Here is a 17,672-nt window from a genome sequence, read left to right as displayed (position 1 = left end):
AAATATGAAAAAGAAGATGCATATTCTCTGTCATATGGGCCTGCATGAATAAATTTTCTGAATTCTTTATCATCTGCAACTGACTATACCTTTCTAATGTGATGTTGTTGTCCCTGGCTCTCTTTCTCTCTCTCTCCCTCCTGCTCTGTTCCTGTGCTACTGCGACTGTAACTACTGCCCCTCCCCCCTCTGCCCAGCGCAAAGCACAAGGCTGGCGTGCGGAGTGAAGCGGGAAAAAGTGCGAGAGAGAGGGTGAGAGAAAGAAAAAAAAATCCAAGCCTCACGATAAGGAGCAGGCTCGCGTCGTTCACGTCAAAGATCCGCCTCTAAGACCCATTTCATTCGCGACCGACCCATCACTACTACATTCTGAACCTTCTTCAGCTCTGAACAGATGATGAAACACTGAATGATTTCAAGCTCACACTTTGTCTAATAAACTTACATCTTTCATTCTTTATACAGATTGAGCGACTGTGGTTTGTCAAAGTTCAGCTGTGATTATCTGGCAGCAGCGCTGAAGTCCAACCCCTCCCATCTGAGAGAGCTGGACCTGAGCTGGAACAAGCTGCAGGATTCCGGAGTGAAGCATCTGTGTGGTTTCCTGGAGAGTCCAGGATGTGGACTTGAAACTCTGAGGTCAGTCAGCATGTTTTAGTTGTGCTGAGATGAATATGATGTGAAAGTTGTGCTGACACTAAACTGCAGACATCAGGCTGATATTATACTGATCCACACTGAGGATCTTCATGGTAAAGTCTGTTTTCTTCTTCTCTGGTTTAGTCCATTGACTGCAGCAGAACAATGTTCACATTTCAAACAGTGAGACTCAACGTATGGCCCGCGCCCACACGCCGCCTGCCCACCTTTCCTGATTCAGAGAGAGGGACCCTGATTAACTGTGTAGTGTTCTTCCTCACAGTTCTAAGTATCAGACACAACAATGAATAATCCACAGCTGACTGTCTTTAGCAGGTCAAAGGTCACGGCACACAGCAGACAGTGGAAATATTCTAATTCTGATCATTTATCAGCACATATCCATATGTATAAAAACAAAGCTGACACTGTGAGACTTGATCAGAGGTGTGATCATCACAGCAGAGGCCTTTGTGTCAAAGTCACTGAGGATCAAACAGAAACACATGAAGCAGATTTTCCTCTTCTGGCTTTTTATAGCAGATAACCTTCAAAATATTCTGCAGTCGATCAAAAACTGAAGCAAACCATGAATCAACATGTGAACATGAGCTGATGCTGCTGAAGTGAAGCAAAGTTACAGAGGTTTGATTACAGACACAGCTGAGAGTTTGTAATCTGTCATCATTTTAAAAGGTTTCAATTTCTTCAGTATCGAACAGCAGAAATGAGGCTTTGTTTTCGGAGGCCGACAGCAGTGAACACAACAGCAGACTGGTGCGTAATAAGCAGTGAATAATGCAGAAAACAGATTTTTGAAGGTAAACTGTTCTTGAAGTACACTGAGAGAGAGAGCTGTGCAGGAAGTAAAGGTCAAAGTCAGAGAGAATTCATGAGGATGTTCATCAAACGTAAAAGCGTAGTTTGGATCTTCTTCTGCTGCTGGTTCACTCAGTTTTGGTTGGAGACAGATGAAACCTGCAGCTTCAGGATCTGTGAGCTGTCCACTTTCAGCCCCGACGGCGTGTCCGTGTACGTGTGCCGTCGAGTGAACGATCCACGCTCTGTGTTTCCATCTTTGTGTGTTTAGCTGCTCTCATTTACTGTTTTATCTGTTTGCTTGTTGTTGAAATACTTTTGGGAGGTTTAACCTGAGATTCTGGCAAAATACATTTATATTAAAAATCCATTCAGGATTGAATGAATCAACATCGCTTTATTCAAATTAAAACCATTTAAATAGGAAAATCCATTTTTTTACAGCCGCCTCTAATGCTGGGTAATGTCAGCTGGTCCATGTGCAGCTGGCTGTGAGGCTCAGGGAGCGTCTACAAAGTGCAACACTGAAAGAACATCATCCATAAATATTGAGGAATAACTGGACTCTCATACAGCGAGACTCAAATGCCTTTAAACATCAGCTTATCCTGCTGATCCAAGTCCAACACTGAGTTTGTAAAAACATGTTTGTCAATCATTTTGTTTGGTTTCTGAGGAAAATGATTCAATAACTTGCTGCTAATACACAACATTTCATCATATTTCCTCATAACCCTCTTTTGTCTGACCATTTGATCCCATTTGAATTTGCAATAAAGGATCCACAGAGTTTGGTGACAATAATGACAGTAGATCTGACAGAGCTGGACCTGTAGGGAAACAACCTGAAGTATCCAGATGTGAAGCAGCTGTCTGATCTTCAGCAGAGTCCAGACTACAGACTGGAGTATCTGCTGTAAGTAGAGTGATGGAGTGAGTGGGTGGTGCTGTCAGCAGTATTGTACTAAACACAGTCAGTATGAAACAAAGATCCAGTGTTTCCTGTAAAGCTGCAGCTTCTCAGTGAAGCTGTGAGAGGAGAATGGTGACAGGCTTCAGGATTGGACACAAACACTTCCTGTTTCTGACCTTTATGGTCACCATAGTGATGGCTGACACGCTCTGATCAAACGCTGTCAACAGCCAATCAGCTCTCTGAACAAAGCAGCACGCAGACCAATGACTGCATTCATTTCCAAGTTTAAAGCAGTGAAGAACACAGTCTGTAGGTGAGGAAGAATTTAGTGAGAGCAGATGTTTGGATGGAATTCCTCCAGTTAACAGCTGGAACCGTCCATCTGGATTGTTGGGCTTGTTGTTGGGGTTCCTACAGAGCTCAGAGTGGACACACCAAGGTTCTTCTAATGAATGAAAGTCCAAACTCAAACTAGGAGGGAAAAACATTTTCATCAACTTCAATAAAAATCCAAAGATTAGAAAAAGTGAAGCAACAATGAGTCCTAGTACAGTCCCAGCACTGAAGTCCCTGCTGCTCTTTATACTGGATGTGCTGCATCACTGACTGACAGCTGATGAAGAGTCTCTGGAAACACTCGTTTATCTCCTCTGCTCTTCCTTCTTCTCTCTGCAGGAGGTGATGATGGTAAACAGGACGGTGTGTGTGCTGAGAGAGGAGGAGCTGTGTCCTGATGATCCAGAGAGGTTGAAGCAGCAGCAGCTTGTGTGTAGAGACGCTCTGACTGGGCCATGTTACTGGGAGGTGGAGAGGAGAGCTTCATCCAGCAGTGACTGACAGAGGAATGAAGTGCAGATGACTGTCAGTGCTGCAGAGTGAACTGCTCTGAGAACAGCTCCACTGTCAGACACAATGTAGAGTCCAACATCATCCCTGTGTGTCCCTCTGGATCTGACAGAGGATCATCAGTGTATCTGGACTGCTCTGCTGCTGCTCTGTCCTTCTACAGTCTCTGCACAGTCTCTGTCTGACTCTGGCTTCAGACCCTCCTGGATCAAACTCACCTGGAAAGACTTTCAAACATCACTCAATAGATTTGAATACAGAATAGATTTGATATATACTGTAGATGTACTGTAGAGTTGCAGTTTGTCACTTGTAAATACAGTCTGTGAGCAGCTATGAGCTGAAAGATCTTTCTAGAAACACCAAATGTTTTCACTCTTCTGTTGCTTTTTCATATATTTCCACAACATTAATATTGATCCCACCTGTCTCACCTGTTTCATGCTTTTATACATAATAACAGGACACGTGTGATCTGAGCGCTGCTGTGGTTGCTGTGCTGCACGTCTTCATTTAGATAACAGAGACATCTAGTGGTTCAGAGGAGAACTGCAGGAGGTGGAGCTGTGTTTTAGCATGGAAAACTTTTTATCTTTTAGGCGCAGATACAAATATGACAAGTATCAGTGTGAGATACAAAAGGTCACATCAGTCAGCAGAGGGAACAGTGATCACACAGCAATGTAAGAATAGAAACATAACAGTGAATCTGGACATGTGTACAGATGGAAGCAAACAAACAGGATGTAACACTACATTAAAGCCACAAATGGGAAGAAAACAAAGCCAAAGGAAAATATATTTGATCTCAGGAATCCAAATCAGATGCTTTAGAGCAGGGGTCGGCAACCCTGGGCACGCGTGTCACAGCTGCCACGTGAAGGGTTAACTGATGGCACGACCATAGCTGGACTGGCCATCGGGCATACCGATGGTGATTTTTCGTTTTTATGGGCCAATGATGTTTTTTTGTAACGGTATAAACGATGGAAGGTGGTGGATTGGCCGGATGCTGGTTGATGTGTAAAAATAAGTCAGTTGTTTGGTGGTGGCTATGGCGGAGCTTCCACAGAGGCAGCAGGTGGATGAGGGAAAGGGGAGGCAGGAGGAGCAGAGACCCGAGGCGGCCTGAACTTCAGGTAAGAAGTTATGACCTGCAGTCTATCTGGGTCAGATATAAACCAAGTTTAGGTGGAGTTTATTTTCCTTGTGCTGACTTTTTACAGTCAGTTACAATAACTCGTACTGCGTACTAGCTAGCATGACGGAGTTTCTACACAGCTGGGTGGTGCTGTGATGTTACTGATAGTGAACTTTACAGTGGCTGCAAAAGTATTCGGCCCCCTTGAACTTTCCCACATTTTGTCACATTACAGCCACAAACATGAATCACTTTTATTGGAATTCCAGGTGAAAGACCAACACAAAGTGGTGAACACGTGAGAAGTGGAATGAAAATCATACATGATTCCAAACATTTTTTACAAATAAATAACTGCGAAGTGGGGTGTGTGTAATTATTCTGTCATGGAAAAACACACTGCCATCAACTTCTGTTTTGTTTTTGTCAGAATCACTGTAATATAATCTCTGTACCTTTATATACATGTGACTTATATTAATGCTGCTGCCCTCTTGTGGCTAAAGTGTAATTATGTTATTGTTATTAGGGAGGATTTGAGAGTAACATGCAAATGAGTCAGCACTTTGGCTTTAGCTTAAGAAATCCTCATTATGTAATCAGTTATAGTTGCATGTATTCATTATCATAATTTAACCTTTAAAATTGATGTCTTCAATTTATTTTGAGTAAATTAGTAATTTTATGGTATTCATAAACTAGCAATAATTTTATGGTTGTATTAAATACATACATCACTAATGAATTAATTATTTCAGTAATTAATTAAAAAATGTTCATAATCAATTAAAGAAATATATTAATAATGAATTATCCATTAATTTCATTTAAAATGTTTCATTATTTGTTTATGTACAATTCTAATTAGTTAATGACATATTTAATCAATTATTGGTTTGTTTTCTATTTTAATTATTTTACTGACACATTTAATGAATTATTTAATGATGTATTTATTTAATTCACGTTGCTACTCCTGGCCCTGCATCGCTGTTCATAAATACATTTTATTTGTCAGCTTCACCCATCAAAGTCAGGGGGCGGGGTTAATGCTGATCAAGTCAAAACCATTGCTTTGGTCTGGTGGGCGTTCTTTTAGTGGGCTTTTCTGTCACGGCCTGCGTGGCAGACTATGATGAGGGGAAGGAGGACCCAAATGCTGGACTCTTTGATGAGCTCAGTGCATTTATTTACAGTGATGCAAAATAATCCAAACAACAATAAATCCCCAGTGCGTTCCCGACTCTGACATGTCCTCTTGCCAGTGTTAGTGTTCTTTGTCTCTGCTCCTCAGTGTCTCAGCACCCCGTGCTCGCTGCCCTCTGGTCTCCACACTCCTCCTGGGGAATAACAAAGAGGCAGCCGTCAGCAACACCACAATGCGGCAGACTAACCTTAACTAACTCGCCAAGAGACTAACGTGATGTTACGCAATGATCCAGCATCGGAGAGAGCTCCACCACACTCCTAAGTAGCTCCTCCGATGAGGCTTGATCAGCTGCAGGTGTAATTCTCCTCCGCAGGTGTGGCCAGGCTCCTGGCTGACACACACACACACACACACACACACACACACACACACACACACACACACACACACACACACACACACACTCACCCACACACACACACCTAGATACACAAACATGGAAACAGGAGACAGCAGCACCAAAAACACACGTCCATAACTTCTTACAGGCCCTGGGTCACCCAGACCCCGGTCCCATGACAATTTCTCAATACTGATAAAATGTTACTGATAAAAAGTCCAATAGAAGCAAAGTCTAAAATTTGAAAACAAAAGACAAAAACCTGTCAGATTCAGATCTGATCTTTGGGGGGTTTCAATAAGCAGTGTGACCCGTGTATATACATCAGGGGTGGGTTTTGATTATCAATTTATCGATTAAAATCGATTCTCGCTTGGATAACGTGATATCGATTCATTAAAATCCTGAATCGATTTTTTTATATAAATTTATTTTGGTCAGAACGCCAGAATCTCAGGTTAAACCTCCCAAAATTTCAACAACCACCAACCAGCTAAAACAGTCAATGAGAGCAGGAACACGGATTCTGCACAAAGATGTAAACATAAAGCGCGGAGCCGCCGACGCATCAGAATCAGTGAGAGCTGAAAGCCGACAGCTCGCAGCAGAGTGAAGCTGACCACTGTTAAATTCTCCCAATTCTTTTAATCTTTGGGCTGAAGGAAGGACAATACTCGGTGTATAAATGCTCAATCAACAATTATTTATTTCCATACAATTCAACACTTTATGAGCATAAACCATCCGGATAGGGAGACATGCATGCAGAGGGTCACAGCAAATCTCCAACTGGTGGAGGGTTACTCAAACTCTTATAGCCTCTAGTGGCCCCCACCTAGTCATAAAAACCTAAATATTCACATTCTTCCTCTCACAAGGCGCCTAAGTTATGACCTCGGCTCCTTGTTTTTCTGCTATCAGAACAGAGAGGCCCTGACTCTCTGCACACAGTATTTCTTATAACTCAGCAGTATAATACATCATAAGACAATATCATTCATTCACAATAAATCAGCAGTCTAATGTAATACAAATCAATTTAACAAATGTAATAGTTATCACCTTCTTCTAATTCAGGAGAATAATGCAAACTAAAACTACATAATAATTTCACAATCTTTAAGGGGTATAACATGGCATAAGATAATATAATAATCTCACACCACCCACCCACTTGAAACGTAAAGGAAACAGGCGGAGCGGTTAGTGCTACATTTGTGCAGATTTGTGCAGGTAAAAGTAGCGTTTGTGCTGCTATGATATGAGATATTCTGTTATGGTGTTACTGCTGAAAAATGTCTTTTTCAAATGACCTTTCGCTTTGTGTGTTCACTTGTTCAATAAAGTTTTGTTAAAAAAAACTCTTATTGTATTTAATCAGCTAAATTTGTAATGAGTGTAGTTTTTTTTAACTTCAATTTCTTTACTTCAATCACTTTTCGTTCATAAAACTACGATGCAAATGGTTGAGTATTTATTTTTTTAGAGTGGATTAAAAAAACTTTATTGAAAACTACATTTGAACATTTTACACTCCCATGAACACTTTTTGAGAAACGAACAAGCTAGCAGTCTTTTGCATCAAATACACATTTTCTGGCAGAAAAAAACTATTATTTGGCATAAAGTGTCTGAAGGATTCTTAGAACAGCTGTTACATCTGGTTTCTGAACAAGGTCAGCTTACATTTAAAATACTGAGCTTTTAGTTACTGAGTTAATACATGCTATAGCGAACTGTCTGGATCAAAGGGATTTTGTTTCAATGTTAAACATTTTCAAAAATACAGCAACTGCAAATTTGCAAATCCAAGAAAAAGTTTCTAAAGCACTTTAAAAACATTTAGTACACTGGACTAAAGTGCTGTACAGTACATGTTGGTGGGTTAAACACTCAGACTCAATTTAATAAACTCACAAATTCAATAGCTCCATCTTAAAAACAATAATTCCACAAAATATGAACGTGTAGATTGGTGGAGAACTTGTTGCTCCTGGCTGAATATATAGGGCAGAAATCATCTTTTGCTCCATTATAATCATAGTGTGTTTTTAATTTAGATGCCTCGAAAGCCATCTGTAGACAAGGTTTCCATTTTTGCAATTCTTTGCAATTCAAAAGAGGCCATAGTCCAAAATGGCAAAATAGCCCCTCCAGCTGCACCAGTCTGGAAAGAGCTGAGTCAGCAGCTAGAAGACATGATGTCAGCAAAGGCCCTGTACACCTTTGTGAAGCTAAATAGACACAACATCTGGTCAGCTTTGGAAATCAGTGATCAGGAAAGTAATAGTGAAGGAGAGTTAGAGTCAGGTTGCATTTCTCCTGGACAAGAAAACCTTTGAGGACTGGGTTAAATTTCTTCCTGAAAAGGTTGAATACAATGACAAGTTTTCTCCTTCTCAAAAAAGGGAATACACAATTTTGAAGCCTGGCACTTGGACTCATATCATCAACAATCTTATATGGAAGAAGATCAAAAATACATGTGCACTTGTGTTCTGAAGAGCAAAGGTCCATCCAACTGTCCACAATAATTATCTGGACATCAGAGGCGACTGTAAGGAGTGTCATGTGACAGACAGCCAGCAATCAATAGTCCAATGGTGCTCCAGTGTTTCATGAGAAATACAGATCTCTCCCTGCACACTGGCCACTCCAAGCGGTTCATGTCTGGAAACCTGCGTGAACAGATGGCTAAAGAGCTGTGTGAGGGCAGAATGGAACCGGCTGTATGGAGGTCAGCGAAGGCAGCAGATCTGATGGATGTTGGAGATCCTGAGCCAAGCCACCTTCCAAATTTGGCCACTCTGCGAAAAGCCAAACAAGAGAGAAAAGACTTGGAATTAGGAGATAAGGAGCCCATTGCATCCCTGCAATTGTTAAAATATAGTGTTCCTCACAGTGGTAGCATCGAGATATTGGCCTGGACAGATTTTTCTGTCACTGCTGGAGTCAAACTCAGATGCATGTTTACAAGACATTGTCAAAAAAATCTCCCCCAACTGTGTGTTTTGATGCAACCGGTTCAGTTGGGAAAAAACTGCTGAGTCCAAATCTGGCAAATCTGGTCATATCTTCCTTTATCAAGGTACTCTGACAGAAAACAATTGCCCCAGTGTGCCAGTGGTGCAAATGCTGTCAGAGAAACATGATTGTTTCTGTTTGTTTGACATGATTGTTTGATGCATTAAAATATGCTACAGCTTTTCCCCAGAACATAAGAATATAATGTTTAGATCCCCTGAGTATTCATTTGCACCACCAGCAGTTTAAAGCTTTTATGAAGCATCAACTGAAAGGTTTGCCACTGAAATTGGCATTTCATTTGACATTCTACTTCAATGAAATGTATAACAAAGCAGCGTGGTCACCAGTGAAATATCTTAGCATCTTTCAATGTGTTTTGTGAGGTTAGAAGATGGACATAATGTCCTGAAAATGTCATTTCCAATGGCCTTCAGAGGATGAATCCTCTGGATGGAAAAACTAAATCTGGTTGTTTGGAAATCTATGGGAAAACAGTCCTCTGCTTCCTTGATTTGTGACTTTGGTAAACACTTTTCTGATGAGGTTATTGGCTTCAATCACCAGTTTCAAGTGCTCATTTTGCAAATTATGGTCTCCACTGGAGTCAAAAACGGAGCAGTGTACGCTTTAGAGTCCCTCAGTTTCTCAGTCACATAGATGCCTCGTTTATGATACCTGGGCTCAAAAAACAGTGATGCCGACTACAATAATGCTCAATCTGAGGCTTCGTACTGGGACTTTACAAACCATTGTGTGACGTCCAGGTTGCTATTTTCATCTTTTATATACTCCTATGATTTTCAAACATGCATCGTCATGATCAACACACTGCATCAAGCTGATATGCCAGTGGGACTAATATTCACTTTCTCCCTGAGATTATTCCTCATATAATAAGACTGACAAGTTACTTGCCTCTCTGGACAGGAATAATGGTCCCTCTCTTCCAAAGCACCAGCATCACAGCAAGTTCAGCCACTGTTGAAGCTGAGTTCAAAAACATAAAACACGGCCTTTTCAAACATGAAAACTTGCCTGTTCGAGTCGATCGCTTCATTGCTCGTCATCTTTCCTTCATCGAGGGAAATATGCGGATTTGTTCTGCAAAAGAAAAGATCAAAGATGAGGCAACAGTGGGATCACTGAAAGTCACAGATGCCAATTCTGGATCCATGACGACTCACAGTGCAGAAGACAAAATAAAAATGGATGCTCACCCGTTTGTGGGATCTGATGCTGCCACAAAAATTCCTCCGGCTGATGAAGATGCAGTTGAGAACTGGAGGGGCCTGGCTGTTCCACCCAAAAAAAGGAAGAGGACTTCCTACCTCTCTCCATGTACCGAATGGCTCCATGCAGATGAATCTTTTGGGGCCAAAAGAGTGAAGGTGGGATTATTAAAAAATGGAAACCTCCATCAGCCTATTAGATTAGGGGAATCAACAATCTCTGTGCTCAATACCTGTGCATTTGATGCATTTTTTCAGTGCTTATGTTGTGCCTTCTGTGACAGCTCCACATTTCAAATTGCTGTTCTGAAGGACAGTGAAAACCCAGTCCTGCAGCTGGTGAAAGCCATTGCCACAGATGGTGACCCAACAAACCTACAGGAGGAGAGCAGAGCTGCTTAGTGTAATGTTTGAAGCTGTCTCGTTGAGGTCTGCTGCGATCCAAATCCATGCTCGGTGCAATATCTCCGCTGTAATTGCTAAGACAATGAGGAACATCTCAAGTGTTTATTTTACCAAACACTGCTCTTCTAGCACTGCTACCTCAGCAAAGGGATGACAAGGGAAGTGCCATTTGTTTCTCCTGCTATCTCTGTCCTCAAAGAGTCTGCTATGGCTCATCCTGGCACTGCTGTGGAAGCAGGACTTGGCCTACCTGAGTCTACCTGCCTCAGGCCACTCTCCAATCCATCTCTGTGTCCATCAGAAGTCCAAGCAGAAGACAGCACCACAGGAAATGAGCTCTGTGCAGGGACAGTTACTCACAGCTACAACATTGGAGATATCGTGTGGATTGATACTGACCTTGCAAACCAAACAGAATTTCCACTGAATGAATTTCCCTCCAACCTGGTTCTCCAAGGAAAGTCGTTCACTTTGAGGGCATTAATTGCTCTCCATGGAAAGATGACCAGTGATGGTTTGGGCCATTACACTGCATACTGCAGTAGAGCTCCATGTGTGTGGGAGTTCTGTGATGACCTGGGAAATGGAGTGACAGGAGCATCTGAAAAGAAAGAAATACAACCCCATGCTGTGTTATACACAGTGTAATGAGTGCTGCCTGCATTTTTCTGTTTGATTTGGTTCTTTACAGTTACATGTGTTCAAATGGCTGCTGTGTGTTATCAGTAAGTTCAGTTTTTCATATAAAGTTAAAGTTCTAAATTAAAAATCTTTTAACACTCTTTTCTTTGTCAGTCTGATGCATATTTGCTTTTACACAAACATTCACCTTCACCTGTAGCCTTGAAAGTAACCGTTCCATTTTTCTGTCAATAATTGTTCTGGATTTGTTTTGTGTTGACCTCGTGGCTTAAGTCAGGGGTCAGCACCCTTTTCAGTTCAAAGGGCCCTTTTTGCCCTGCTGCTACAAAACCTGTCCAGAGCCTATTGACAATAGAGAAATATTTTGCTGCTATTGTTCATAATCATTATCATTACCATTGCATTAATAATTAATGATATTGCATTCAGATGTTTAAACATATTGGCACCCAATTAGCCTTTATTACAGGAGCAGTTATAACCACTTTAAACTGTTGAGTTGAATCTATAATCTTAAGCTTTTGAATGCTGTTTATAATCTTAAATGTAAATGAGGCCCAGACTTGAGTGAAAGATTAGGTTGCAGGCTGACAGGAAATTACATGCTTTTGCAGAGTACGCCTTTGCAGAAAGTGAAACTAAAGCAGAGGAGCTGTTTGGATGATGCTACTTGAATAACCAGGTTATTCATTATTATCTTTTATCTATTTATATATTTTGATTAAGCTTTAGTAGTGGTTCTTGATTAGAACATGTATTCAATAGATTACATATACATAGTTTCAGTTAGGTTATTACACATATGAGAGTGGCTTCTGTCTCTCTGTCATGAGTTAGTCGGCGAGGTGAGGCAGAGTGCATTTGAGTTCAAGACACAGACACACACACGCACCCACACACCAGAGTGAGGCTCAGGTTTAGGTAAGAGTTCAAATAATAGTTTGCAATGCTTGCAATTGCAAAATTATCCCTGCATAAGGGACAGTTAGTTGCAGAATGTGTGCCTGATTTTCCAGACGATAAGCGGGCGTCCGGCACCGACAGGAAGCATCTGCCGTGGAGACCGAGACGATGTTCTTTTTAAACTGTGTTAAAAGTCATTGTGGTTTTGATTGACGTATGCAAGTATTGTATCTGCTTAATGCATGAGGGGCGTTGTATTACCCCAATCATATAAAACCTTTGTTTCGAGTATTGTCTGAGAGATCAACGCTGATTCTGCACAGTGTTGTCTCCCACGCGTGTGTTTATTAAAATCATCGTTTGACTTCACCTCCTGGACCAGTGTTGTTATTTCCTCCTGTATCTCTCCTCAATATTTGAACCCTTAACCAGCCTAAAAAAAAGAAAGAGCTTATAAATATCTAGAAAATGAGTTGTTGTATCGTGTAAGCTATGGAAATGTAAATAAAAATGTTTATTTTTATTTTATAAGAAAATGAATCATCAAAGCTTTATAACAGAAAAAAGTATTTGTTAAAATGAGTCCTTTCCATAATAACTGAAAATTAGGAAAGATGGGCAACCAACTTGAAAATTACAGTAAACAGATTTGAAGCTGAGAAACATTAAGTCACTTTTAAAAGCCTGTGAATAGATAATGCAGATATTTCATAAAAACAAACTGTTAACAGAACCCTTTCTTGTTCTCTTTATAATAAAACACAACTTACTTGGTCTTATAAGAGCCACAGTGGAGGGGCCGGAGAGCCACATGTGGCTTTAGAGCCGCAGGTTGAAGATCCCTGGCCGAGGTGCTGTGGGATATTCAGTTTTCTACACATAGGTAGCAACCTATGAAAGCAAACACTTTATTTTTTCTGACACAGCTACATTAATAATAATGAACATATATAATTCAAAACAAAATCATAGAGGCCAACTGGGTATGTGAAAAATAATAATAATTTAGGTATATGTGAATCACTTCACATGAAACTCAGTTTTCCACAGAAAAAAATAAAAACTTTAGCCTACCTTGTGTAGGTTTCTGCACTGGTAACAAAAGAAATATCGACCTTTCTGCTGAATAAATTGTGCTACTAAAGTGTAAACTAATGAACCTCAATATGCAGCAAGCCTAAGAAAAGTGGACAGTCTTCTATAAAAGCGCAAAACTCCACAGCTGCTGAAACTCACTGCCACAGACACTGGTGTTATACAGCGTAGGCTGGAAGAATTAAAATCGTTATATCTCAGAAACCATAGAAACTAAAAAAGTCGACCATTTTGGTCTTTTTGGAGCAGTCTGGGGGGATGGTGACCTTTGAATGACCTATAAAATAAAGTTTAATATCTCAAAAACCGTAGCAGCACAAACGCTAATTTTACCTGCACAAATCTGCACAAACGTAGCACTAACCGCTCCGCCTGTTTGCCTTTACGTTTCAAGTGGGTGGGGTCAGCTTCACTCTTCTACAGCTCGCTGATTCTGATGTTTCGGCGGCTCCGCGCTTTGTTGTCCCGCCCTTTTTGCGCTGATTCTGAAGCTGCAGGTTTGATCTCTCTCCAAACAATATTGAGTAAACCAGCAGCAAAAGAAGATCCAAACTACGCTTCACATAAACATCCTCATGAATTCCCTCTGATTGTTTTGCTTCCGCCACGATAAAATCACACTTCATGCACAGCTCTCTCTCTCTCTCCCTCTCTCTCTCTCTCTCCCTCTCTCTCTCTCTCTCTCGCTCTCTCTCTCTCTCTTTCTCTGTTTCCCGTCTAAAAATCTGTTTTCTGCATCATTTGCTTGCTTGTTATGCACAAATCTACCGTTCTTACAGCCTGTCAGACGCTGTTTTTTTCTTTTACTTACTTCCGAAAACAAAGCCTCATTTCTGCCGTTCAACACTGAACAAATTTAAACTTTTTAAAATTATGCAAAATTGCAAAACGCTCAGCTGTGTCTCTAAAACCTCTGTAACTTTGCTCTGCTTCACGTCAGCAGCATCAGGTAATGTTCATATGTTCATTAATGGTTTTCTTTCATTTTTGATCTACTGCAGAATATTTGTATAAAATCCCAGGCCAGGAAAACCTTCATGTTTTTCTGTTTTATCCTCAGCTACTTTGACACAAAGGCATCTGCTGTGATGCTCACACCTTTGATAAAGTCTGACAAGTGTCAGATTTCTTTTTATAGATATAAAAATCTAGAAATGTACTGATGCATGACCTGAATTATAATATTTCTGACTGTCTGAGGCAAAATTTCCCCGATTCAAATTGAATCAAATTGAATGGAATCGTGGATCGAATCGATTCAGCCCTAATATGCATGTTTTAATAAAAGAGATAATGTTGGTGTTTCAGTCATGTAGTAACTGTTAGCTTTAACTGTACAAGGCTTGTTAGACATAATGAAACACATTGTACAGATTTCTGGATGTTAGACTATAATTTTTATTATGATTATTAATCTTGAGTCTAAAAAGTCAGTCAAGTATATCCAGGATATCTTTCTGTTAACTGGAGTCACTGACACTAACACTGGGACCAGGATAAGAGTCGCATGAAGCTGGTTATCAGCTGACAATCTTATTATTTAATTAATTTCATTAAGTTATTTAATTTTTCTAATTTTTCCTCTACATTTCCCCTGAAATGAAGGGATTGTGTTAAACATGCTTTAGTTCCTCACATTTTTCTGCAATCTCTTTGTTCAACCCCCTGAATTAAAGCTGAAAGTCTGCACTTCAAACACATCTGAGTTGTTTCATTTAAAATTGATTTTAGTGTATGTACAGAACCAAAATTAGAAATTAAGTTCTCTCTGTCCAGATATTTATGGACCTAACTGTATAATCTATACAGCACGTAAAAATGCTGTAAATAAAGAAGTCTGTGAAAATGTGGCGCTTCCAGGTCAATTTAAACTGAAGTGATATAATCTTCTCCCCACAGTTTGAGTTTGTATTGTCTCAGCTGCAGACAGACTCTGATATAAATTTGGAGGTGCCAACCACTATTAATATTATTAGTTATAAGGACACCTTCCTGCCTTTAGTCTTATTCATGATGATTATTAGTTGTCTTCTATTGTCCAGAAGTCTGTATGATGTGTTTCATAGTTTCTAACAAGCCTTTTAAACTTAAGTTACTGCATTGCTGAAACACCAACATCTGCTTATTGAACAAAACAACCAAAAGACCACACATCTGATTTTATTTTTATTTTAATAGACTTCCAAACATTATACCAGATAGACCACAGACATAACTGAATGATTTTTCAAGTAGTGGTATAAGCTGTTCTGTAAAGGTTTTATACCACTCAGACGGTAAACCGTCACTGCCGGGAGATTTATTTGATTTTAATTTATTTATTGCTTTATCTATCTCTGTTTTCGTAATAGGAGAGGTCAGAAGGTCATTTTGATTGTTCCCAATTGAGGGTAAATCCAGTTTCTCAAGAAAACTTTTATCTGATCAATGTCAGCTGAGAGAGGTTGACTGTATAACTTTCTATAGTAGTTCCTAAACTAGGGATGGGTATCGTTTAGGTTTTATCCGATACCGGTGCCAAACCGGTACTTTTAAAACGGTGCCGGTGCTTAAATGGTGCTCAAACCGGTGCTTAAAGAATGGGGAACACAAAATTGGCCCCAAAACCTCTCATGTTCAGCTGTTTTTTTGTAAAAAGATAACAATGTTAGCCTTTTCTGCAGCTATAGGGCATATATAGTATCACTCTTGGCTGGAAGCAGTGCTTAAACAATGGAAAAAACACAAACTTTGTCCAAAAACCTCTCATGTTTAACTGTTTTCCACTTTTTCTTTGGTCATTTTAGCCTTTTTGGCCAGGGTGAAGGGAGCATCTGCCATCAAACAAGAAGACAGCCGCATGTAACTACGACGGTGTTTGCTAGTTCACCTTACATGCATTAATGTAATAACGTGGTTAGCGTACTCAACGTTAATTACACACGAACATCATGAAGCTACTCACGCAGAGAAGAACGGCTGCTGCTGCCATCATCATCCTCATCATTTCTGCTACACTGACAGGGCTAGGGGCCAGGACTCTCCTCTTCGGGTTTTTGGGGGATGTTGCTAACTCCGGGTCCGATAACAGGCACCACACCCGCAGTAGATGTGCTCGGTGTGAGGTCTCGCAGCAAGCTATCAAACACGGCGCATTTCTCGGCTTTAAAACCGCTATGCGTCGCCAGGTGTTTCATCAGATTTGAGGTGTTACCTCCTTTGACAGTATCACAGTATCACCTTAAAGCACTTGTTGCAGGCTGCTGAGTTTGCATCTTTTGCTGTGAAGTACAGCCAGACTTTTGATCGCTTCGCCTTGGGCATTTTTAATCTGTAGCTCTGCTCTAAAAGAATGTACGTACCTGGGCGCGCCTACTATCCTTGGAAACGTAAAATGATTGGCTAGAATTGGCTCAGGAAAAAAAAAGCACCGAAATGTGCGCTGCTTTTCGGTCTGGTTACTACCGTTTATGTCAGAACCGGTGCCATCATGGCACCGGACACCGGTACCCATCCCTATCCTAAACCAAGTTCCAATCTCTTTAGGGTCATAAATTATTTGATTAGTTTCTATATCCCTTATCTTATGAATTGTCTGATCTGTTTGCTGTTTTTTTAATTGTTTTACCAATAATTTCTTTGCCCTTGGTCCCACTTCATAGTGGGATTGTTTTAAAAGTCTTTTCTTCTTTTCTATTTCTGTAACTAATATTTTATCTATTTTATCCCTAATTTCTTTAATTTTTGGAAGCAATGAAGGGTCTTGTGTGGTCTTGTGTTGTTGTTCAATTAAAAAAAGATTCTCCTTCTCTTTTTTGTATACCTCCTCTCTGTGTTTTTTAATCGTGGCAGTCTTAGCAACCAATTTTCCCCTTATAACTGCTTTAAGAGCATCCCATAAAATGACTGGGGGTGTCATGGTTCTGGGTCGGTGACCCAGTGTTTTTGATTTTGTACTCTTATTTTTGATATTATGACAGTTTGTTTTGGTTTCCCAAGTGTTCATTCTGTGCGCCCTCTGTTTTCCGTCGTCCCTGCCTGTGTATCCCCTCTAGTGTGGTCAGGTCCCTGTGTTAAGCCCGCGTCTCGGAGTCTGTGTCCGTGTGTGTGTGTGTGTGTGTGTGTTTCCTGTTTTATTTTGAAGGTCCGTGTCTTATGTGAATGTGTCCTGCTTTGCTTCCTTGTCTCGTCAGTCCTGATTTCTCCCAGCTGTGCCCTCCTTCTGTGTCTCATTCCCCTCGTTACTTCCCAGTGTATTTAAACCCTGTGTTTCTCTGAGTCAGTGTCGCGTTGTCCCTCTAGCTGTGTGTTTCCTTGTGTGCCTCCCCGTCAAGTGTAAGTTTATATTTCCCAGTTAAGTTTTGTATGCTTTCCCCTGCCAGCGAATAAAGCTGTGTTTTGAGTTCATCCTTCGAGTCTGAGTGTCTGCACCTTGGGTCCTGCCTGCCACACAGCGTTTCATGACTGGGGGAACCTCTCAT

The 17,672-nt window shown here is 40.6% G+C and overlaps 1 protein-coding gene and 1 long non-coding RNA gene across 2 annotated transcripts in view; one reads left to right on the top strand and one right to left on the bottom strand.

The window, feature by feature from the left end:
- LOC116336284 (NACHT, LRR and PYD domains-containing protein 1b allele 1-like) overlaps positions 1–17,672 on the top strand; it is a 147,492-nt gene that overhangs the window by 6,148 nt on the left and 123,672 nt on the right. Inside the window, exon 3 of the mRNA XM_039609149.1 lies at positions 466–639. Within this exon, the coding sequence (XP_039465083.1) occupies positions 466–639 (174 nt within the window). The remainder of the gene's footprint in view (positions 1–465; positions 640–17,672) is intronic.
- Positions 9,782–10,521, bottom strand: LOC120438758. Its single transcript, XR_005612116.1, has 3 exons — positions 10,401–10,521; positions 10,156–10,303; positions 9,782–10,039 (listed from the first exon to the last, which is right to left on the bottom strand). It is a non-coding gene; the product is annotated as an uncharacterized LOC120438758 (long non-coding RNA).

The sequence above is a fragment of the Oreochromis aureus genome, linkage group 3 (genome assembly GCF_013358895.1).
Source record: "Oreochromis aureus strain Israel breed Guangdong linkage group 3, ZZ_aureus, whole genome shotgun sequence".
Lineage (NCBI taxonomy): Eukaryota > Metazoa > Chordata > Actinopteri > Cichliformes > Cichlidae > Oreochromis > Oreochromis aureus.
The sequence above is the reverse complement of the archived record's forward strand: the minus strand, read 5'-3'. Positions and strand labels throughout refer to the sequence as shown.